Raw genomic sequence first — 25,698 nt, forward strand, 5'->3', positions numbered from 1 at the left:
TCCAAGCACCAAGACGGGTTACTCAAAAGTCCCTCCCATTCCAGAAGTGCCAGGAGGGGCACTTGTGCAAAGGTGGAGGTCATGAGCAAATCTGGTCTAAACATCTTCGTTCCTGCTTATTAATATATGCTCCTGCTTTTAAATATTATTCTCCTGGAGTATATTATTCCCTATTATTCTCCTGGAGTATATTATCCATATTATTCTCCTGGGGTATATTATCAAGAATATTGATCTCGTCTCACACAAAGGTGATTATGTGCCTCCAGAAAGAACCTAGAAGTGAACCAGGATGTGGAAATGAAGCAGGGAGCTAATTGTTTGAGCAGAAATGTATCCATAAATTATGATGTTAGAGCTGATGGAGGATGTTGTATTTCCTTCAGTCGTTGTAATATAGTCCCACATTTCTAAATCCTATTTTATGTCAAACTAAGTTCTCATTTTCTGTCTTAATGGAAATATTTCAAAAGGATAACATTCTGTAATATAAACAGGACCTCAAAGAAGAAGACTGTTTTCTTAGATGCTGAAAATTCAGTTCAGAAGTCAAGATCCCAAATTCTGCAAAACACTCCAGATACTCCTATGTTTTGACTCCCTAATCTCCATGTCACATTCATTTCTCCATTTTATATGACAGTAAAAGCAGTAGTGCCAGTTATTTCCTTTCAGTCTAACATTAACTGTTATAATGTCAAATGCATTGTACTGAAGGCAGCAAATCACCTCTGTCCCACTTCCTATCCTTCAAAGGAGCATGGGACAATGACAGGAGTGTGCACTGCCAGGACTGCTAAGATAAATCATTTTGAAAAAAACAAACCTCAGCCATGGTGTCATTGTGGTGTTTCTATTAATAGCAGTGAAATGCTTCACTGCCAGTGAGCTCCTAGATACAGTAAATCAGGTATTTCCCCATAAAAATGTGTTTCTAATTATACAGCTCGCAGAAAAATAATTGGACATAAAGCACCCAGAATAAAGCAGAAGCAGATATAATCTGCAAGATCAATAAGATTAATAATCCTTTTGAAAGTAATAACTGTATGTTTACATCTCAGAGAAAACATATATAACAGCATATAGTAATATGACATATATTCCTTATACACAGTGGTTCCAGTTTATTCCAGGTGATGCTGGAATTATAATGTTTTCTTCCAGTACTGCCATTACTGTAATTACTAAAAGCCATATGGTTTTGTCATATATATTCCACAGTAAGGGATTTTTAAAAAATATTTACTTTGTTTTGATTAGCACTTCTAAATAATAACACTAACCTTTTTCTTCTTTAATTACTCATGCAGTTCTATCCCTTATCATAAAGATCATGCAAAATAAAGAATCACATTGCCCTTCCAGCACATTTTTTAGGTTTTGGTGGTGGGTGTGGGGGCTTTATGTGGCTTTCAGAAGTAGAAATATATTTAATCAGTGTGTAAATACCCCAAAGACTCTGTTCCAAGTCTTTATCATAAATTGCCAGATGCTGACAGTTAAAAGAAAAAAAATATATGTATTATGAAATTGTCAGCTATGAATTATACTTCCTGAAGCATAGCCAGAATATAATGTATTTGTTCCACGTTCAAGGGTTCTTTGAAGATGAATTTTATTGTCCATAGGCTTGCTGCAGATAGCTGCATTATAGCTGTTCGTACCTGACAAATTTATTTCCAGGTTTATTTCTTGTCTTAAGCCTGACTGAGCTGTAGAAACTCTGCTGTAGCTGCAGTCAAGGAAACATATGGGGTTTCTATGGCCTGGCCATCGGCTTGACAACCAGGAAGATTTGACAGTTTGGTCCTTCTTTTGAAAGCAGGCAACACTCATGTCCCTCTCTACAGTCAACTCAGACATTTGGGTAAAACCTGCATTTAATAATAAACCATTTCAGGGTAAGGCCTGATATTTCTGCTACACAGTGTTCTGCTTGGCTCCAGAAGTGGCCAGCCAGTGGAACCAGTGACATGGGACTGATGACTCACACTGGCCATCTATTCCTCTCATCACAGTGCATTTGGAGCAAAAATGGGGACTAAAAAATAGCTCACCTCTGGCTCCACTTGACTGCAGGAGAAACAGCCACAGTGGCTGGAAGTGTGAACACACAGGGCTAGTCTGTGACATGCATTCATCTGTAAGGAGCATGTTCCTTCCAGCTAGAGAAGTTCTGTTTCCAACATTGACATGGGTATTACTGGGGAAAAAAGCCCCAGCATGCTGTTTGTTCATGCGGGAACAGCTGCCACCTAAAAGAGGTGACTTTTTTCTTCTCTAAGATTATGTGCTTTTTTACTTTAATAAGTATGTGGCCCAACAACAGATCCTAACAGTTTCTGTAGGGATTTCTAAAAGGGAGCAACTGACCAAGATGGAGCATCAAAACAAACAAAAGTTTTGATGCAGTTCAGGGCTCGGTGTAGACCCAGTCTAGTACTTTTTCTCTCAGATGACCTAATCCAGGATCTCAAATATAAAGATATCCAAGAAAACAGAGACAAGAAAAAATAGCTCCTAAGTTTTTAAATGTGTTGACAACTGCCCTAGGAGAACAACAAAAAGGCCAGGAAACAACTGATGGAAGCCTATCACATTCTTAGACAATTACTAAAAATCAAAATGTTATAAGTTCTGAAATAATATATCTTCATTTTTCATATATTTAAAATAATAGAATTTGAATATAATTTTTAAGTTGCTGATCTCTTCTGTAGAGATTTTAGAAAAACTGTATATATCCTAGATTTTTTTTCAAATTTGGAAAATACAGAAGTCTGAATCAAATTGTTTCACAATGATACTTTCAGTTAGGTACAAGAGTTTCAAATAATCTACATTGCTACTCTTCATGCCTGTAGATGCAGAAATAATGTCATCTTACACAATTGTGAAGTAGAGGAGATAATTCATCTATCACAACATGGAATTTCGTGAGGCATTGTGTAGAAATCAAACACTCCACACTGTTCCGTAGGCTGCTTCTGTGAGCCTTCCCATGGGATAAAAAAAGATGTTCTAAATTTATTACCTATTTTTAAATTAATATCCATAGAATCCCACCAATTCCCCTTTTGCCCTCTTAAAATCCTATGGAACATTTGCATAAAGATGATTTTCAATATTGTTTGGCAACCAGAGCTCTCACCAAAGCTGCTGGGGCTTAGGTTGGTTAGGGTTATGCTGAGAGCATTAAGTCGGCATTTTTGCGTTCACGTGTATTCATTCCATTGGAAACAAATGGTTCTCTTACTAAATATGTGTTGTGACAACAGGAGCAGTGTGTCCTTGTCAACAGCTGCATGATAAAACAGAGACATCTACTGGTTAAAATAGAAAATAGGAAAAATACAAAAATCTGTGCAGAACATTAGACAAAGCCTTGTCAGACTGCTTCTCCTTTGCTTCCCAGTACAGCTGACTAAAATATTCAAACTCCACTGGTGCATTCTGGTTAAAGACAACAGCAAACCTCCCTTTGATTTCATGAGAAAAAGCCAGACCCTGTAACACTGATTGACCATAATTCTAATAGACAATAAGCATAACAGACATTTATTTGTGACTGAACAAAACAAAGTCTTCTGTAGAGCAGGGAACAGTCAGCCCTTCTTCTGTCCAAGTCACAGACATTCCTTGGACACTCTGTTCAGCACCTGCCTGAGGAATTTGTGCCAAAAGCAGAGTCTGAATTACAGCTCTAAACTGGAATGTTCCTGTAATTTACAGGCATCTTCTCATATACTGTCCTCTTAGTCTGAGCTCACAGCAGCATGAGCAGTACCTTTTAATGGTATTTTAATAATGGATAATATATTTTGTGAATCAGATCTGTCTTCAATTACAATTTGACCTTCCTAAATGTGATGTGAGGACATTTACATATTTATTGAAGAGCACTGGTACTCTCTGTATGTTACAGCATACATTACACCTTAATAAGGGTTTGAAACTGCAATATTACAGATGAAGTTTCAAAAGTAATCCTGGAGTGACAGCTAACATAAGGAAATGACACCTAAGATATGCAGACCTTTAACTACTGTATTGGAAAAAAGACAGCAGGCTGGATTCCTTTCCCTAAAAATTTATCATATTCTGCAAGTTTAGGAAATACTGGCCTAACCTTTACATAAAACCATAGATTAATATAGATATTTTATATAGAACCTTTGTTCTGAAATGTGTATAGAAATTGACATGAAGCCAAGATATAGAAATTATTTTTAAAGTGTGAATAAAGAATTTTGGGCCTGTCATAATTTCAAGTAAGTCTGATAGATAATATCAGCCTTCAGGAAGACCATACCTACTCATTGTGTTATATGACTAAAAAACAGTCTTATTCAATGGTAAAAAGATGACACAATGAGAATAGTTCAAACAAAAAATCTTAATATGTTTTTCAGCAAATTAGACTCAAGTGTACAGTCCTGGTTAATAACCTGAGGTCCCAAGTGAAAGCAGATTCCATTAAAACTAAATGACAAATGGAAAAAGTGAGAACCAAGTAATTTGGTTTCCAGTTTCCACGTTTTAAAAATCAGTTACATCCAGCTTTCTTCTTTAAGTTGAATGTTAATATCAAAATAGGCAACATCAGGATAAATCTGTATATCAGGTGTGCTGATTTCCCCCATTAAATCCATTCAACAGCCTATGCAAAAACTCCTTACAGCTAAACAATCGGGGTTTGATTTTTCATTACTCCTGCTTGTTAATCTCCAGCGTGATTTGCTGGGTGTTAGTAATAACTTACTAAATGGCAAGCAGAAAAAGAAATATCTCACCTCTGGTGAGATTCCTGCCTCCTTCAACGGTGTTTTTTTTTTCCAAGAAACAAATATTATGCCAGAGCTATCTTTATTTTCCCATCCTTATCTTTTTAGACTGCATCATTTGCATACCTTCAGGTAAATGACAGAAAAAAAGGGGTTTAGGATGTATGTGGGTGCAGCGCATTTGCCGCGGCCCCGCGTTCAGCACCGGGCCGGGGACAGCTCCCGGTGCCGCCGCCCGCCCCAGCCGCGCTCCCTCGGCCTCCCCCAGCCCAGCTGCTGGAAACCACCTCTCTCCTCCGCTATGGAGGCTGCGCTGAGTTGCTGTGGGGTTTTGTCGGTTTTTGTTTGTTTGGGTATTTTTTTTTTTAATGAAATTCCTGTAATGAAGCCAATGTTTTTGTGAGTGAAGTAGCGCGGAACAGATCTTGCATATGGTTTGCTACGCAGAAGGATTGGAAACTGCAAGCTTCTTGTCATGACTTCGATGCAAATTTTGGAGAGTCTAGTACATTCATCTAAGTAATAATACTCAGCTTTCACTACCCAAAAATTAGACAGCTACTGAAAAACACAACCTCAATGAAGAAATATGTCAAAAGCTTGGAAAACTTCTGAACAAGGGCAGGCAGGAGCTTTAATAAAGACATCTCATTCATTTTTGATAAATGTAGGTGACTTTTCTTTCACACATAAGCAAATTATTCCATTTCGAAATAATACTTAGGAGGCCAAAAATCTATATATAAATAAAGCCTCTAAGATGACTCTTTAAGTTAATTTTTTGTGATCATCCGTAAGGCAGTTAAATCTCTCACATTATTATAGAGTAAAGAAAGCATTAGCTAGATGAACTTTTTATTTTCACTGTAAACTACCTTACATTAAATTATTTAATTGATTAAACTAGCCACACTATAATTTCAAGCAGGTCCTAGCTCTATTTCTGTCAATATATGACAGTCAAATTCATGGGCTTATCCAATTGCATAGTGAAAAAAAAAAAAAGTAATTCACCTATATTTACTCTGGATCTGCCATTTCTTCTACATTAATTCCTAGGGGACAGTTTGCTATTTATTATGAAATAATTGATCTCATGTCTCCCGCTGAAATAGCTTTTTGCTGTTGAACAACAGCAAAAAATATTAGAGCTGACTTGATATGGATCTTAATATGTTAAAAAAAAAAATTCTTATTAGCTCTGTGCTGATTCAGTATTCAAGGTTGTCTCCACTGATGCTAAACGAAATACATTTGTCTCTTCCCAAACTATGAAGACTGTCTTCATCTGTGACTGAGGTTCCCCATCTTTGCCAGTCCAACAGATGCCCTCAGAATTAACCTCAGCTTTTCCCTATAAGGAATCATAGCAGGTTTCATCAGGGCTGTGTTTGTTTTCTCTTCTCTCTCTGTGCTTAAGTTCAAGCTGATAGTCCCATTTGCAATCCATTTCCTATTGCTTGTGCATATTGCAATTTCTCTGGTCTCCAACATCACTTTTTGGTTGCAATATTTAGTAAATACATCCTGCAGATGTTTGCAGTGTTGTACTTAGTTTTCTACTGCGCACCTAATGTGCCCCTAGTGTTTTAAGAGACTTGAGTGGTTCCTGTGCTCAGATTCACAGTGACTCAGTCCATTCCCAGGGTTCCCATTTGCCACATTACCCACGGAGTTGCCTTATACAAAACCACCGCGATACTCAGCCATAACGAAATTCTCAAACCCAAACTAAATTCTTATGCTGAAAATCTTGGTGGTAGAAACCCCTTGGCCACCCTTCCATAAAGCAATAATCAAGTCATTAAGTAAATGCAGTTAGCTCACCCCAGAATGCACGAGGGGTGTATTACATTGCTGTTATCCTAATAGCATAAATACAATAAACAATAATCTACCTGCAACAGATTGCAGGACAGATGCATTTTATTACTGTTACTTTAAACCAGAAGGATGCTTGCTAATCTCAAAGAACAAAACATCCTTTCCTACACAGGTTTATTCCCTCTGAAATGCTAGATCTTCTAAGGCAAATATTCATCTATGGAACGGGAAGATCAGCACAAAGTGGTGGAAAGGCTTTGTGAAAAAATGGAATTTGTACAGTGCTCTCAAGCAGGAAGTATATCAGCTTTATGACTGAACTCCTGAAGTGAAGGTCTGGCCAAGGCAGAAGCAGTTTCTCTAGTCAGACCTACCTTAGCCAGTTTTAAAATACCTTGCTTGACTACAGCTGTGCTTGGAGAAGTTTGAATTAACTTGTGGCAAAATCTGAGCTTTAACTACCTCTTATCATGCTTTCCACTTGAATTACCATGATTATGATCCTGCTGATGTTATCACCACTGGTCTGCCATGCACACTGGAACTGGCAGGCGGCAAACTCCTACCTGCCTTAAACCTCCTCAGACAGAGACTTGAAGGATGCCATGTTACAGAAACAAAGGTGGTCCCACATGTTGGCTCCCAGTCTGGGTGAGCTTGATAGGACTGCACATCCCTGGACATATGCCACTCCTTAGGTTAAGTTACCACTGAACTTCATAGAACCACGAATAAACATCTAGCAGCACTTGAGTTCACTGTCTTCATAGGAACTTGTCTGTCAAGCTTAACTGGAGACAGAGCTTTTTTACCTACTGATGAACTAGAAGATAATTCTCATATCTAAAAGTATGTTGAGTGTTTATGGAGTTAGTTATGAAATCTTTAGTGAAAACCTCCTAAATGAGTATTTCTAAACCAAGCTTCTTAAGTGAGAGTCATCACAGTGCAAAGAGACCAAAATAAAAGACCGCATCCCTTAGACACTAAATAAACATAACACTGAGGGCTTAACCTTCATATATGTAGTTAATGTGAGGCTTAATGAATATCCTTGAAAGAGCAATGAAATACAGTCAAATCAAATCCTTAAAAACATTAATATAAATGCTACTCTAGGAAAAGGGGGAAAATGAAAAGTCAGAATTCTAAATAATGTCATCAAGAAGGAGATGGAGAGCAGCAGAAAGAAGCTGTTCAGTGATAACACAGGCTGTCAGAGTTATAATCAGATGTGCTCCTGAAAGGGCAACAGTGATAGAGCTGTAAGCTGCACTAAATTTATGCTGTTCTGTTAAATTATTCCCCTGTCTTACATTCCAAAAATTAAATCTTTAGTAACTGGAAAATAATTTTTCCACCACTTAAAAAAAGGAACATTTGCAAACATATACTTCTTAGATAATTCTCAGTGTTGCAGGAGTGCTGAGATTGCTTAGATTTGGCATGCTTAACGTTTGCTATAGCTCCGTTGTGTTCTAGTTTGGAGTAAATCCAAGTAGGATTCATTTCTATTTGTCTCATTTTTATGTCCCATGACCAAGGACATATGTTAAAAAAGAGCAATAGCCAGTAAAGGACTGTAATAAATTGTCTTGCCTTTTGTTGAACTTTTTCAAATTTGGAAAATACAGAAGTGATCTGTTGAAACATTTGATTCAGAATAATTTTAAGTCTGTCAGACTGTTCATGATGTGATCTATGGCACACTGATACATGGCAATGCAGAATTACAGGTGTGAGCTGAGCACAGTCCCCTCTGCAAAGCAGCATGAGATAGAGCTGTGGGTCAGAAACAAGAGGTGATGCTTGTAACTGGGAAGTCCAAGGAACACATTGGAGGGAGAACATGGAGTGACCAGGGAGCAAGATGTTGTACCATGACCACCTTCTCATCCTTTGCATCACAGAAGAATATTTTAATGACCTCTTCTCCTAAATGTCTACAGACTGATGTCCTGACTAAGCTTAAAATTCCTCATGTGGTAATAGTTATAGTTGCAAGGTGACTCAATTTGTAGTGTTGTCTTTTCTTCTCCAATGTGCCTCTCATTTGGAAAGTCCCAGATGTCAAGAACAGAACGCACACAGATTTAGACAGATGTACAAGACAGCACTCTTACTCAGCAAGACTTTCTGCCCATTCAGTTGCAAACTCAATATCACAATCTGAAGACACCTGACAGTAAAGGATGCTGCTGAAGTAAACTAATTTCTATAAACTTCTCATCAAACCTCCATAAATGTCTTTCACTGTCATGGGCTTACTCCCTCAGAAAAATGAAAGCATCCATTATGTAATCTTCTGCGCCTGCCAGTGTGGAGTCTGTGGATTGTCTGGCCAGAGCTGGGAGCTCTGTGCTACAAGCTAAGGACACTTCTATTGATGCAAGGTGACCCCCAGCCAGGGAATGACTCCGTGATTCAGAAGGCTGTACAATTGCTTTATCAAAGCAAGCTATACTATATTATATTACATACTATACTAATACTATACTCTGCTATACTACTCAAGAAAAACCCGGGACACTTACCTGACAGTCAGGACCCAGCTTTGACCTAATTGGTCAATCAATCCAAACAACCATCACCAGTGGCCAATTAACAAATCCCTTTTGGTAAACAATCTCCATAACACATTCTATATGTGCCAAACAACACATATTGGTGCAGCAAATAAAGATAAGAATTGTTTTGTTTTTCTCTCTCTGAGCTTTCTCACTGCTTTCCCTAGGCAAAATCCTGGGAGAGAGAATTATGTCTCTCTCTGTTCAAAGAGTATGTGAATACCACACACTTCAATTCAGGATCCAGCATGACCTGCAGGCTATAGCACTTGGTAGCTCCCAGGTTGATCTGAAGAACCTAGAACAACTCCAGATATCTATCTGCTCAAATTTAGACACCTCTTTCCCAAGAGCAGATGCTTCTGAGAATATATAGCTAAATACCCAAGAAAGTTGATAAAGTTCTCCAGAAGCCTTTCAAAAGCTGAACAACAGCAATTTTTTCTGAGATTTTCTAAAGGCAGAGTTAAAGATACTGCCAGGGTAGGTCTTATGTGAGGACAATATCATAAATTTCAACACAGAAAGGGAAGAATGTGTGACAGTCTGATAATTTTCATTGTCTGTGGAGGTTAGAAATCTCAAAAGTATGAGACTATACTGCTATTATTAAATGGTCTAGATCCTACCCTGGGATAAAAAAAAAAAAAGACTAAGGAAACACTATTGCTAATACAGCCTTAGTGGATTGCAGACTGAAACCTATATTTATCAAACATACTGTACTGGCTGATCAGTAGGGCTTAATGGAAATTCCCCTCAGCAGCTATATTTTAATGTGCACCTGATGCATACTTTTTCTCTGCTGCACATAAAAATTACACTGGCTTGTCAGTTATGGCAGAAGCCTTTTCATATAGCATATAATTTCATGTATCGTATCAGTTGTTGCAGAATAGCAAGGCAAAATTTGAAGGCTATTCTATTTCACCTTTATTTTCTGCCTCAGTTGCATGCTCATTTTATGCAGAATTCCTCACACTGCTGGCAGTAATAAGCAATGAGGGGGTGCACAGGGAAAAAAAAAGCCATTTTTTAGTGGCAATTTAATACTGGGAAACAACTAAATTTTCAGGAGATTGCTACCAGTCCTTGCACCCAAAAAGTAAAATAACAGCATCTGGCAGAGGCTGTTAAGACTGCATCATTAACTCAGGGAATGTTTTTCTATTCATTGCATCAACAGATTCAAATACCTCATATCCAGCCCATAGGAAAAAAACTCAAAATATGTCCATTCTTTTAGAAAAAATAGTCATTGACAAGGAAATGTTTTTAAAGATTAAGAGGATCTGGATTTTATATGCATTTGTAGTACCATAGCTAAATGACATAACCTGCCAGAATATGTCATTTAACAGAGTATATTCTGAAATTCAGGTTAAAAATATTATGTCAAGAACTGTGGTCATAGATTAATGACTTGGAGTGTGCAAATTTTCCAGGCATTTCAGTCCAGAACATAGTTTAAAAAATATTACATGATAAACAGGAAGTTCTGCTGGGAAAAATTCAGTCAGTGGTGGTTTCTTTACTTTTCTGTATCAGCATAAGCAGCCTAGCAGTTTGCTACAGGTCTTTCTTATAAATTCTGTGCTTCTCTTAATACAACCTGCATCTGTTCTATGACAATTTACCAGCATAGTAATATCTGCAAAGTATTCTTTATGTAGACTCAGAATAGGGAGTTCTTCTTTTCTTCTTTTTCTCATAGCTACTCTTGTTCTTCCAAGTTTTCCCCTGGCATTTTTTTGCCTAATGAGTTGTGAAATCTAATCAATTGCAATAATTAAAACATACTGTGTGTGGAGTGATGCACTGCTTTAATTACACTACAAAGTCCCAAACAAATAAAAGCTTGAGATTCTTACATTAGAAGAAACTAAACTACTTTACTTTGCTGTAAATTTTTTTCACTAAGAACAGACTCATGCTTATAGATTATATGTGTAAATCACTTAAGGTTCCAGGCTTGCTGTACTGCATATTATATTAAAAGAGCTGGGGGAGTTCAGGCTTGTGTTAGCAGTACATGAAGGAATGGCTGGAACAAACAGATGGATGCTTGTTTTCAATAAAACACCCAAAATGCATGGAGTTTTAGCAATGTCACATAGTGCAAGAGAGGGTGCTATTCACTAACTCACCTCTTTTCTAGGATCTTTTGTATGCTGGCAGACATTTAGGCATAAAATAAATCCCTTATGATAGACTGAAATGCCAGTGGTTCCTAATTAAAATCAGTTTTATGACAGTTGGGCAGATACATTCTTACTATTATTTTTTTTTTTTAAGAACAATGCATGTCAAGTAATTTGGTCCTGGCATTATGCAGCTTTTACTAATCCTGTTGTTTGCATTCTGATTCTGGTCGCAATGAGGCTCCATCAGCTTGACAGAAACTGCAAGCTCAGCTGTTCAGAACCTGTGCCTTGTTCATTTGTTCTGTAAATTCAAAAAGTATAATTATGTTATTGAGTATTTTAGAGGAGTCAAGCCTGCATTAGCTGTTTCACAGTCATTTAGGTTAAGTGGATAACCCAGTACACCTTATTCAAATTTCCAACTTTAATACAGAAATCTGATACAGGCAACTTCCACAGTTTGAAAGGTAGATGTTGCTCTCTTATAGTGTTGTCTTTAGCCTGCCTCAGTCCTAGCTACAAATTTCATTAATCAGCGCTGCCTACATATGCACTGTTATTGCTCTCATTCTTTACTTAGATTGGCTTCTTTTGCTGATGTTGGTAGCAGAAGGTTTAAAGGAATGTATAGCCTTTCTAAATAGGATGGGTTAACCTAAGGATGTGTTCTGAATTGGCTGTACAAAGGATGAAGACAGATGCTCCATAACTCATTTGGCAGAAGAAATGAAGGGATCTTATGTCTCCAATAAAAAAGAAAGGACAGAAGCAGCACTGGTAGAGAAAAATTCAAAAATTCAAATAAATATGTTTGAATACTTTAGAATATGAAAGGTGATTCCTGCATACCTGTTCTGTACTATTAGTAGCTGAAGAAGGCCAAAGATAGTACAACGTTATGCCAAATACACACCACACACCATGAGCAATTTCTGTTTGTGCTTAAAGAACTGAGTATCCACTTGGTAACCCATAGATTAAACAAGTTTATTGCTGTTTTTCTCAAAGCTACAGTGAGGTGACCTTTCTATCTCTAGAGCCTCTATCACCACTGTGACCAGTCTGTCTGCATACCCTCTTCACACTTGCATTCTTCTTAGCTTCATTTCATTCTTCTTGGGTGTTCCAGCAATTTTGTCAGACCTAACGCATCCTTGGAACATCACCAAATGGATTTAACAGTTCCATTTCTGAGAAATGAAAGTAAATGCTTTTGTGAATGAGCTTAAACTGATCTTTTAAACAGAAAATTATTTATTTTAGTATTTTTAATAAAACTCTGGATTTAATTAGGACTTCCAACCAAAATATCTTTTTTCCAAGTTTTCAATAATTTTTATATCATTTTAACACTTTGCTCACTGTCTCAAAGTTGGTCATATTCCTTAGAGTGTAAATAAATAAACTTTCTGGTAAAGCCATGAGGTTCTTTGATATTAATATTTTTCTCATAATATTGGTTCTGAAAAAGACAATGACCAGGTATTCCAGGCAGAGTGGAAGGCTGTGAGGTGCAGAGATGTCTGAACTTTATCAAAATGTCTTTTTTCCATCATAGGGCAATTTTTACAGAACCAGGCCTGCAGGAGACAGGTGGGGGGGAAAAGGGGGAAAAGTATTGTAGCAGTACTGATTGAGAGGGCTTTAAACTAGGTTTGAAGGGGGAAGAGAATAGGACCAGGCTGACTAGAGATGAGCCTGAGGGGAGCAAGCTGGTTGGTGCTAGAGGTGAAATGAGCAGCCCACCTGAAGTGCGCATGCATGGCTGAACACAGTTTGGGGAGCAAACAGGAGGAGCTGGGAGCCATCGAGAGCAGGAGAGCTGTGGTGTAGTTGGCACCAGGGGAGCACTCACAAGAATGGAGAGTGGCAATGGATGGTTATAAGCCCTTCAGATGGAACAGATGAGGAAGGAGAGGTGGGGGGGGCGGGGGTGTCTGTACATCAGGGAGTGTTTCAACTGTGTAGAGCTCAAGAACAGACGATTGGAAGTTGTCCAATGTGACACACATCTACACAAATGGTCAGAAGAAAGGTCCAGGGAACTACAAACCTCTCAGCTGACCTTGATGCTGGGGAAGGTTATGGGACAGATTATCTTAAGTGCAATCACCCACCATGAAGAGGACAACCAGAGGATCAGGCTCAGCCACAATGGGTTTAGGAAAAGCAGGTCCTGTCTGACCAACCTGATCTTTTGTTATGAGCAGGAGACCTGCCTAGTGGCTGAGGGAAAGGCTGTGGATGCTGTGTACCTCCAGTAAAGCCTTTGATACTGTCTCCCACAGCATTGTCCAAAAGGGGCAGCCCACAGCTTGGACAGGTGCCCTCTTCATTGGGTTCAGGACTAGCTGGATGCTGGGTCCAGGGAGTGGTGGTGAAAGGTTCTGCATCCAGCTGGCAGGGTCTGGAGCACAAAGCAGCTCACAAGTGTTATGGTGAGCAGGTGAGGCAGCTGGCGTTGTTCAGCCTGGATAAAAGGAGGCTCAGGAGAGAATTTATTACACTCTGCAACTGCCTGAAAGGAGGCTGTATCCATGTGGAGGAGAGCCTGTTCTCCCAGGCAACCAGTGGCAGGATGAAAAGATATGGCCTCAAGCTGTGCCAGGGGAGGTTCAGGTTGAATATCAGGAAGAATTTCTTCACTCAAAGGCTTATCAGGCATTTGAATGGCTGCCTAAGGAGTCAGTAGGTCTTGAAGCATTCAAGAAAGTGGTGTGGCACTTAGAGATGGCTGCCTAAGGAGTCAGTAGGTCTTGAAGCATTCAAGAAAGTGGTGTGGCACTTAGAGCTGTGGTTTAGTTGGCATGGTGGTGCTCAGTCAAACATTGGACTTGAGAGTCTTGGAGATCTTTTTTGACACTAATGTTTCTATGGTTCTGTCATTCTGTCATTCTAAGACTCTGTGAAAGTGAGTGACAAAATATATTATAAAAACCTATCTCCTTAGACAGAAAGTAAAACTTTATTTCTTGGAAGCCTTTGTCTCCTTACACATTTTAATAATTATGAGAAACTCAATTCACCTTCATACTACTTAGTTTTTAAAATCTTGCTGTCAACCTAATTCAGGACCATTACCTTCAATTCTTGTATCATCTGAAATTTGTCCAGACATGAGAATTCAGCAGGACTAGCTCCTGAATAGTGCTTCCTGTTTATTCTTAATTTTTTCTTCTTGACTTTTCAGCTGGTAAATGTATGCCTGTCTAGAGGCACACTAGTTCAGTGCTACATAATGCACACATAATGTGTGCATTATGTAGTACTGAATTACCATCTTACATATGGTATTCCCCAATCAATTCTCCACACTATGTACAGTTTTACATAATTACAATTAATGCATAAAATTAAAAATGTTCTGCATATTAGCAGGGACGATATATCTTTCACTTGGTGACTTATACTAATAAACATCACCTCCTATTGTAATTTAAAAATGGTAAGACCAGTCATGGCCTGCTTTCTGAAATGAATTGGCTTACTGCAGGCAGTAACACAATCAGGTTTTGACCATGTCTAAGATAAGTCTAATGTTTTCTCTGTGCAAAATTCAAAACAATAAAACAAAATAATGAATACATCAGAAAAAAACAGCTTCCACCATTCTGTGTTTATTTGACGCACGTGTATTTGAAAGGATTTAATCAAACCCTGACAAGCACACTTGTATCAGTCTAACCAAAACATTTTTATTTTGTTTTACAGATTTTGGCCATTGTGTCCATTCTGTTCATCGTCCTGTCCACTATTGCTTTGTCTCTTAACACGCTGCCAGAACTTCAAGAAATGGATGAATTTGGGCAGCCAAATGACAACCCTCAGCTAGCACACGTTGAAGCTGTGTGTATTGCTTGGTTTACCATGGAGTATCTTTTGCGTTTTCTGTCCTCACCAAATAAGTGGAAGTTCTTCAAAGGCCCATTAAATGTCATTGACTTACTGGCTATCTTGCCGTACTATGTCACCATTTTCCTCACAGAGTCCAACAAAAGTGTCCTGCAGTTCCAAAACGTCAGACGTGTGGTTCAGATATTTCGAATTATGAGGATCCTAAGGATTCTTAAGCTTGCCAGACATTCAACGGGCCTTCAGTCTTTAGGCTTTACACTCAGGCGGAGTTACAACGAATTGGGCTTGTTGATATTATTTTTAGCCATGGGAATAATGATCTTTTCAAGTCTTGTATTCTTTGCTGAAAAGGATGAGGATGCTACAAAATTTACAAGTATTCCTGCGTCATTCTGGTGGGCAACAATCACTATGACTACGGTAGGATATGGTGACATTTATCCTAAGACCTTATTAGGTAAAATAGTTGGAGGACTCTGCTGTATTGCTGGAGTGCTGGTCATAGCCCTGCCTATACCAATTATTGTGAACAATTTCTCAGAGTTTTATAAGGAGCAGAAAAGACAGGAGAAGGCAATTAAGAGGAGAGAAGCACTTGAGCGAGCTAAAAGAAACGGCAGTATTGTCTCCATGAATCTGAAAGATGCCTTTGCTCGCAGTATGGAAATGATAGATGTAGCAGTAGATTCAGGAAAGCTTGGAGAACCACTCAGCCCAAAGGAGACATCTGATAATAGCCACCTGTCCCCAAGCCGGTGGAAATGGGCCAGAAGGACGATGTCTGAAACAAGCTCAAACAAATCTTATGAGAACAAGTACCAAGAAGTTAGTCAACAAGACTCCCATGAGCAATTAAATAATGCTGCAGCATCCTCCAGCCCACAGCACCTCAGTGCCCAAAAATTGGAGATGCTGTATAATGAAATTACCAAAACCCAGTCTCAGCCTAATCTTAATGCTGGTTACCAAGACCAGTCAGCAAAGCCACCCAGTTACGAAGAAGAAATAGAAATGGAGGAAGTTATAGGTCAGAGGGATCCGTTGCCAACGGGGCCTGCGGACATCGTAATGGACATGAGAAGCACATCCAGTATCGACAGTTTTGCCAGCTGTGCAACTGACTTCACGGAAACAGAGAGGTCTCCACTCTCTCTGTTTCCTGGCTCTCACTTGCAAATGAGATTTCCAGCTGATGCTGTTAACCTTGAAGAAAACCAAAGAGCAAGAAGTTCTCAGTTTATACCATTTGCAAAAGACAGAGGATTTTCTCCAACTGATGTCACCTTTGACTATAATCCAATCAACAGAGCTGGTATCAGTGATGGGAGTGGGTCCCAAACTGTTTCACATGGTCATTTTCATTTTGACACTGCCATGGAAAGCCCCAAAAGCTCCCTGAAAGGTAGCAACCCATTAAAATCTAGATCCCTTAAAGTTAATTTTAAAGACAATAGAGGTGGCGCTCCACAAACTCCACCAAGCACCGCCAGGCCACTGCCAGTGACAGCAGGAGCAGATTTCACACAGGCCACCCCTCAGCACATCAGCACCATTCTCCTAGAAGAAAATTCCCCCCAAGGTGAACGGCCCGTACTTGGTGCTGACGCACCTGCACTTTGTCAGGGACCCGCTAAAAAATCATCCCCTCTCTTTCCCAAACAAAAAATTTTCACTTTCCCTTCAAAAGAGAGGAGGAGCTTCACTGAAATAGACACTGGAGAAGAAGAAGAGTTTATGGAGTTACACGGTATGAAACAACACGAGAAAAAACAGGACATCAAGACAAATTGCTGTGGGGATAAACACAGTGATGGCAACAATTTACCAGGGGAGCCACAGGTCAGCTCTTCACCCAAAAGCATGAGCCACAACTGTACTCAAGACATTTACCATGCTGTGGGTGAGGTAAAGCCAGACAATAATCAAGAAGGTCACAAAATGGAAAACCATTTATTTGCTCCAGAAATTCATTCAAGTCCAGGAGAAACTGGTTATTGTCCTACACGTGAAACTAGCATGTGACTAGTTACAGAAGCAATAAAAATATCTTTTCTTAAAACACAGTTAGTAATGCCTATGAACTAAAACATGGAAAGCCTCAACAAAAGTGCATAAAATGTTATTTTTGCATGGCATGAAGAGTTGTTTAGTTTAAATACTGTTTAATTTAAAAGAAAAAGACTGCTTTTGTAACAAACTGAAAAAACAGGGAAAAAATTACTCAAGAATGATGAATATAATAAAGAGAACTTTATTAGGAGCCAGTGGTCTGCAACATCTGACATTTTTGATCCTTTCACTTATGATTGTAGACAGGTTTTGAACTCTTAAACTTTCTTTTTTTCCCTCAGTTATAATGAATTTTAGAATTTGCACATGAAAGGATGAAATGTCAATGCATGCATTCATAAGGATGTGAAACAAGGTGCTTTGAGCTTGCAAAATGCATATACTTGTAAATAGTTTGGGGTTGGGGGGAAAGCTACTGTTAACAAGGATTTATGGAAAAAGCATTTCCTGGGACACAGGTACTTCCTTCACAGCGTGCTGCCTGGAGGTTTTGTACAGACTTATGTTGCAAAATTGCAACTTCTACTTAAAGCGTCTCACGTATCTTGCTTTCTGTTAAAAAGCTCATGAGTATATCTGTTAATTAAGAACTACAGTATTTTAGTTTATCTGTGTTATAAATCACGATGGGTTTTTTTTTTTACTTGCAGAACTTCAGTTATTGCATTTGTCAGTTTAATTAATGATCCTGTGAGGGAAAGCAAAGATTTAATGACCAGAACTTGAAGCATTCGATATTTTTATAGAAAATTGCCAACATTTCATAACTGAGAAAAAAAAAGTTCCATTTTAAAATTTAAAAATCATAGTTATTTCTGTGGCAATAAACAGTGCCAAATGGCTATTCAGATATATCCAAAAGTTTTCAACCTCATAGAATATAACTTGATATTAAAAAAATGTTTCCCAAACTCTTAGTTTTCCTTTGATTTAACACTATTTGCTTCTACATGATCTTCAATCTTTTACCTTTTGTTCTCCATGCAGTGCACATACTTCAGTAATGGCAATGTTGTTGAAGCTGTTAAGCTGTAAGGACATAAGAGACAAAGTTTGTAGGGGAAAGTGATACCTTTTGTTATCATAAATCATATGGCTGGAGAAGAAAAGCCTTCACTACATGTGATTTGCCTCAGGTCTTCCATACCCCAAAGCTTGTTTGTGTTTTTCAGTTCAATCATTTGGACTGACAGAAGATATCACTTGACTTGCCAACTTTGCCTCAACCCATCCTTCCATAGCTGCTCTGAAATGGAGTACAGGATTTCCATTCTACTTAAATAAAGGAATATGTCATTCCACTGACAACTACCTAAGCACCTTTCATTTCTCTGATTTCTCCAGTTTTGTAAAAGAAAGATGCTGAACCAAAGCCTTCAATTCAAAGTACCCATCTAACCACTGTCTCGAAAAAGCTATTTTTATTTTAACCAGAATCCATAGCTTCTTATGCTACAAAATATTTTTTAAAGCTTCTAGAGTGCTTTAATTACCAAAATGGTAGAAAGTTTATTTAGTTCATGAATTCTAATCATAAGCAAATGTAAGCAGTTACACAGACATGCCCTAGAAAACGTTCCCTTTTGTTTTGTTTGGGGGTTTTTTTGTGGGGTTTTTTTGGGGGGTTTTTTGAGTGGTTTTTTGTTTTTGTTTTGGTAAGGAAGACAGACCAATCAATGCATGGCTTGGAACAGCAGGCTTCTACTTATCCTAGGTTAGTAGGTTAATTTTTACTTGAGTCTTTTTATGTCAATTGAATATGTAACAACCAGGCACCTAATGCATTTATCGCAAAGGAATAACCATTTTTATTACAACGTGGCCCTTTGCTTAAATGGCTGGGCCAGTGCCACAGACCTCAGTCAAGTCTGGCACATAGAAAAGAGTCAAGTTTGAAGAGCCCCAAAATATTGATCCTGATGGCTGGGCCAAACAATGAGCACAGCACAAGCATTTAGATGGGTTTTTTAAAAAAAAGTTTTCTATATTTTCATCAGATTTCTTATTTCTGTAACAAGATAATATTGAGGTGTCTCTTCAGTCATTTGAATACCTGAGAATATGTCTTTTTTTTTTAAAACAATGTCTGGTCATTAATTCTCAAAATAAAAATTATTTTTTTGTCTTTAATTGCAGTTCATGTCAACTTGTTGCTGCATTCAGTTTTATGTATTTATATTGTATTCTGCGTAACACTTTTCAATCATGTCGTGTCTCACTGTCCCCAAACTTAGTTCTTTAATATTTTATAGTCATTACTCTTCTACATTTATTTTTTAGTTTCTAGATATTTTTGATGACTAAAACTAAATGCCAGTCAATTTTTATATGCCTGAATTGTTGGTTTGTATTTTTTATGTGCAGTTTTATGAAATCACATGGGCCTGTTTGATCTGCCTTTTCATCCTAGTGAACTATTGAAGTCCAGATTGAGACCAAATGGGACCTGGTCACATGCTCTGGATCCACAGAAAATTCCCATTAATGACAATAATGTTATTTTGGCAAGACTGAGGTCTGTCATGTTTCTTCTGTGTGCTTTTTCTCCCAGGTGACCCTTACACTTTGGAAAAGCCCCCTAGACCTATGACACTTGATGGAAAGGGAGGAGTCCAGCCATAGGGAACCTACTGCAGGAACAGAGATTTCATTCCTAAAGCTCTCCTGAGCTAAAGCTCACGCAAACCTGATTCCAGCCCATTACAATCACTACAAATTTCAATGGAGTAAAGTCAAGGCCTCGATTCTTGTGCAAATGATTTTCCCCTGAAGCCAATGGGAGTCTGGTGGAAAAAGGGACTGACTGAAATCTAAATGAGAAAAACAATAGTCTCTTTCTCTTGATGAAAATCAACTGGAGCTTTAATTATATAAATCGGATGAAAGACCAGGCCCTTATTTGCTGCTGTATTTTAAATGTTTTCAGAGAAGCACATTTATTTTGAAAGAAATGCAATTCACTTTATTAACAGATGCTTTATTTTTTGAAATACTGGAAGCAAAATGATTAAGCTTTAGAAGTGCTTTTGGTATAATTTTGTTATCTACTTTTGTCTATGCTGAAAACTATTTCCAGAAGCACAGGTTTAGAAATGTGTTTTTTCCAGTCTTGACTGCATATAGAGAATCCACCTCTGAATACCAAACTTGTATAATTCCTGATTAAAACATCTTTCTGAGCAGTTGCAGACTGGACCTAGCTTTGTATCCAGTACAGCAGGTGTAAGAAGTGCAGGCCAGGATTCTTTCATTCATCATGGGTTGATATGCAGCAAATTATGCAAAACTACACAAGTATATTTTTCTGGTTTTCTACAACTTTGAAGCCATTTCAGACTTATTACCCATTCACCACAGTAAGGGGAGAATGTGTCTCAGTTCTGGAGTCAGTCTCTAATGCCAGCTGTGCAGTTTCAAAACAGCTTAAGGAGTCCTAGGAAGAAGTGACTCCTTTGTGCACCTGAAAGGGGTCTGACTCCTTGCATCACTGGAAAATGAAGAATGTTCAGGGAGATAGCTTTGCAATTGATCTATTTTTTATATTTTTTACTAACTGCAGAATTGTGAATCAAAGTTTTAATTCCTTTTCAATGATGAAACCAAATGCACATATTTTAAAAAAGTTCACAGAGTAATTAGAAGAGCTTTTGAGTAATAATCACATAAATCCAAATCTGGGTGGGCCGTAGAGGGTAGGGGGAAATAATATATCGCACAAACTGCAAAGGAAGTTCCTACAGGAAAGCTGTTTACAGGGGAAATATGTCATGTAAAGAATGTAACAAGGTGTAGGAAGTTTTTGCACTACCGAATTTATATAAAATACACTTTTTTAAAGAATACACAAAAGGCCTTTTAATGCTACATTGTATAGATTATAGAAGCCTCTGTGCTAATGCAGCAATCTAAAGCACTGTGTCCTCACTTCACAATTGGTCTCAAAATTCAAACATTAGTGATGCTAGAGAGGTGATATCTGATCTAACACTAGAGCAATGGACATGAAGAGCCTTTTAGCACACTATTATGTAACCCAAAATGTGTAAAGACAATTGTATTTTTGCCTAAAACACTCATAAATCTAAATGACAATTGGCTTCCATGAGTAATTTCCTATCAGGTAATACTGGGCAATGTATTTGTATTCCTTGAAAAACAATGAATTCTTTTAAAAGTAGACCTCTTCCCCTTCATATTGACTGAGCTTCTGTTTCCTTCAAGGTTTACCTTCAATTTATTCATTAACTGCTTCAACCTTATCTCCAAACCACAGTCCAGTAAAAGCGACAGTTGTTTTCTTGACTCTCTATTGCAGATAGTCAGACTGGCAAATATGTCCAGGGTTTAACTGATTGGCTTTTTGATTCAAATAATTTTTAATAACTTGGATAGAAAATATATATTTTGATCATAAAAATATATATTAGAAGCAAAATAATTCAACAAATATGCCTTTTGCCTTTTTTTTTTTCTAAGTAGCCAGCACAGATCAAGCAAGAAATACAAACACAACAAAGGGGGAAAGAAGGGCAGAAAACTGTAAGTAAACAAGGCATGTTTTAGTGTACTATATAAAAAGAGATGTAATAAAATACATGTAAAAGAATCCTTGTTCACACTAAATGAGGTAAAAATGCCAGTAGCAAAAGATTTAATTCCACTCCTCCATCATAATTTTAACCTAGAACCAACAGGTTCAGTGATGCCATTACCCACTTGCCTGCCACATGAATATCTGATCTTTAATAATTTTTCAGAAGACTTTCCTGAAAAATAAGATATCACCTGTTGGTATCTTTATTGATCTTTGGATCTCTTCCCATTTCCTCCCCAATATCAATCTTTTCTTCTTCTTGGGAGTGGTCAGAAGGCTGCCCACCCAACAAGATGACGGGAGTGTCTTGTTTGTCAGGAAAGTGTTTTGGGAGTGTGGTGCAAATGGCCAGATGCTGCATTTTAACCAAGGTACAAGAACTGAGTGTCACTTCTCCTTGTTTTGTAGTTGCAAAGTGCTCTGAATTCTCCAGTGTCCCCACAGTGTACCCATCCTTCACACAGGAGCTTTCAGCGCTCTTGCAAGAACATTCTTAAAAGCAGTTGATTGGTAAATGCTGTTAAGAGAGCCATTGGTCTAGGTGTGAATATTTGTATTTTGTCCAACCTGGTTATTTTAGAGGTGCTCAGCTTTAACTCCAGCTGAAATGCTTTCTAAAACAGATCAGTTGTTCTCTGTCAGTTTCCTTAACAAAGGAAGGTTAGGTAACTGGCAGGCAAAAATGAAAGAAAAAATTTTGTTTACATTGTGTGATGGTTTCTTGTTCAGTGATCATACACCATGGGACATCTGCAGGCGGGGGAAAGGAACTTGTCTTTGTATTTATTTTGTTCCAGGTTTAAACAGTATTTTTTTAAATGCTGAGTTATGATATTTAGGAACCATTACCCTTTAGTAATATGGAGATTTTTTCCAAAACAGCAGTGATACTTTCTAATCTTATATTAATATTGATTGATATTTTGTTTTCTTTTATAACACCTAATGCAGATCCTGATGAATACCTCTGTGGAACAAGGAAGTAGCACACAAATATTACTGCTCTTTTTACTTGAAAGTAATTTAAAAAAACATGGTATTAGCTAACATTTAATCCAAAAAAGATGATTTTCCTAGTTATACCTATCAACTAAACAGAATGGTGACCTGTCATTACCTTAGACATCGACTGTAGTCCTGTGATTCACATAAATCAATAATCTAACAGCAGTCTGTGTAATTGATTTCACTAGGGTAATTCTTTAACTCAAATAACTATTTAAATACATATTTAGCATCAGCAGGAATAATGTACACTTCTAAATCTGGAAGTCTATGGTTAAGTTTACACTGGCATCTTAGAGAAAATCAGGAGAGATCTCTTGACATGGATCTCTCAGCTAGCCTCACTTCTCATGCTTTGATTCACATAACCAAGCAATCCTGCACCATGGAAATTGGACTACTTTTAGGTGAAGTTGACCCAGAAAACTTCTTCCATGAGGGCACCAGCTATGCTGCAGGCAGGATAAAGCATTCAGGCCCTGATACCAGATGAGAGCGAGTCCAAAATTTGTACCCCAATAGTGTAAACTGTCAGCACAAACTGTTGTCCTCAACAAATCTCCTCCTATTGCATAACTTGCTAATGTCGACATAGATCTCTAGCATGGCTACTCTCTTCAGCCCATGTAGCTCTTTGATAAATCACTTATTCAAGTGAATTTTGCCATTTTCATCAGTGGTATTGCATAAAAAAGCAATATGTAGCCAAAGATTAAATTGTTCCCATTGCATTCCCCAAGTTAACCCACATAAAATCATTTAAGCAATAAATTCTTGATAACCTTTGGAAAGTTGTGTTTTGTAGTTTGGACCAAACTCTATATACTGCATATTTCTACAGTGAATTTGCTCTTAAGTTGGTGTTACATTTAATGAAGACAGTACAGACAGCACTAGACTTACTCCTAAGTCAGTGGAATGATTAAACTTATTGCAGGTAGCTTTATTTCACTTAACCCTTACTTAACCAGTAACCCTGACTTTATACTGGTATGAATAAAAGCAAATTGCTGTGCATTGATGGAGGATCAGAAGCCCAGCTTGAATATTTTGTGCTGATTTGCCATTATCTAGATATCTTCCTGTTTGGATCACCAGCTGAAATTTATTTTAAATTGAGGAACTAGTAGGGTTTTGGTTGTGTGCTTTGCTGCTCTGATGTCTGGGACATACCTTGTACAGTAATGCAAGGAAAAAAACCTATTCCTTATGTTACTTCTTTTAACTCTTTCAAGGTGGAGGATGTAAGTCTTGTAGTGATATTTTTGCTCTAAGTTTTGCACAGATAGCATCTCTCTGTGAAGGTTCAGAGTACAAAACATTTATCCCTGTTCTTAAAGTCCTTAAGCAGAACGCCAGTGGGAATTCTGCCTGTATAAAAATGAAGGATGGAGCAATATATTATAGTGTTAGGCAAAGGAAACAATTTCTAACACATTACTAAATACATTAAAAAAGAAATTTAAAATACTGCTATTGGGGACAATCATGGGTACTTCTGCTAGGATGCAGAGTTCTGGATTTATATGTTTAAATTATCAGAGTTCTGCAGAGTTTTAACTGTACAACTCTTTCAAAAATCAAAGGAGCCATGCTGATAAGCTGAAACATGGAGGGATTAGTGTACAAAGAAGCTGAGCATTGAATACATAGCCTATTGCTTTAAGATCACTGTAAATATCAAATTAAATATGTACTAATTCATGTTTATATGTTATTACTGTGTTAGTTTCATAGATACAGTAGCATGACTATTATTAGTTTTATGGAGTTTAATGAACTTTACTTTGTATTCCTCTGTGAATGCTCTGAATGCTGCAAACAAAAAAAGCACAACAGTATTTTTTCAAGTTCTCTTGGGGCAATAGCAGTGTCTTCACTATTGTTCAGTTTTACAGATTTAGCAACATTTCATCATACATTGCTCTATTAATAACGTACCTTTCTTTAAAAGTAATGTCACTAGGAGATAAAAGCATATGTGATGAGTCTTGTCTAATCTCATTCATCTGCCTTTACAAAATGCCCCAGACATTTTGTGGGAGAATATGCTGCTTTTGCTTCATGCATTGTTTGTATTTGGGGGTGGGGCAGGGGAATAATAGGGCATTTTGCAATGGTAATTGCATCAAACATGCTTTTTTTCATTATTATTGTATTTGTTAGAAACATTTTGATTTAGTTTCTTTCTGTAGATAAAACTTTGACAATAGCTTTATTTTTTCAACTAATCATTTGACTTCATTAGACTAATAACTTCTCACATTTAGTGGTATACGTATCAATGTTTCCATATCAGCTGCATTTTAACTTCATAAAAAAGGAAATGTGATTATTATTTTTTGTCATACTAGATCTTGCTGATCAACTAAGTATTTCTGCACCAATCTACATATTAATATGCATGTTGTAGTCTGTACAATTGTTCAACATCAAAATATCTGTTTAATTTATGTCAAATGTCTTTAAAATAAATGCATTGTTCTCCATTTCAGTCTGATAGAATAAGCAGGATAGTAAATAAATGTGTAAATGAATCATCTGTGTCTCATTTAAGTTCTCTTCATGAAACCGCTTTACATTGAACATTGCATATAAACCAAAACAATTATCCATAGTGTCTTTAGGTGTCATTGCTCAACAAAATTATACAGGAATCTCTGACAGACAATGTGTACAGAAATAAATCACTTGGCTATGCAAATAAAGTCAGAATCCATGCTTTTTTATAAAAAAAATGAAATGTAGTGATTCTAAGCCTTTTTCTTCCCTCTCTGTTCAGAATTATACTCACACTGTCTTGGATACAAAGCCTCAAATGACTTTACAAGGGTGAGTAAATAGTATTGCCT

The 25,698-nt window shown here is 37.5% G+C and overlaps 1 protein-coding gene across 3 annotated transcripts in view; it reads left to right on the forward strand.

The window, feature by feature from the left end:
- Positions 1-25,386, forward strand: part of KCNB2 (potassium voltage-gated channel subfamily B member 2) — a 189,041-nt gene extending 163,655 nt beyond the window's left edge. For all 3 annotated transcript variants that reach the window (XM_064706222.1, XM_064706223.1, XM_064706224.1), the window contains exon 3: positions 15,034-25,386. In XM_064706222.1, coding sequence (XP_064562292.1) covers positions 15,034-17,199 — 2,166 coding nt within the window. In that variant the 3' untranslated portion in view covers positions 17,200-25,386. The remainder of the gene's footprint in view (positions 1-15,033) is intronic.
- The last annotated feature ends 312 nt before the right edge of the window (positions 25,387-25,698 follow it).

The sequence above is a fragment of the Zonotrichia leucophrys genome, chromosome 2, assembly GCF_028769735.1.
Source record: "Zonotrichia leucophrys gambelii isolate GWCS_2022_RI chromosome 2, RI_Zleu_2.0, whole genome shotgun sequence".
Classification (NCBI taxonomy): Eukaryota; Metazoa; Chordata; class Aves; order Passeriformes; family Passerellidae; genus Zonotrichia; species Zonotrichia leucophrys.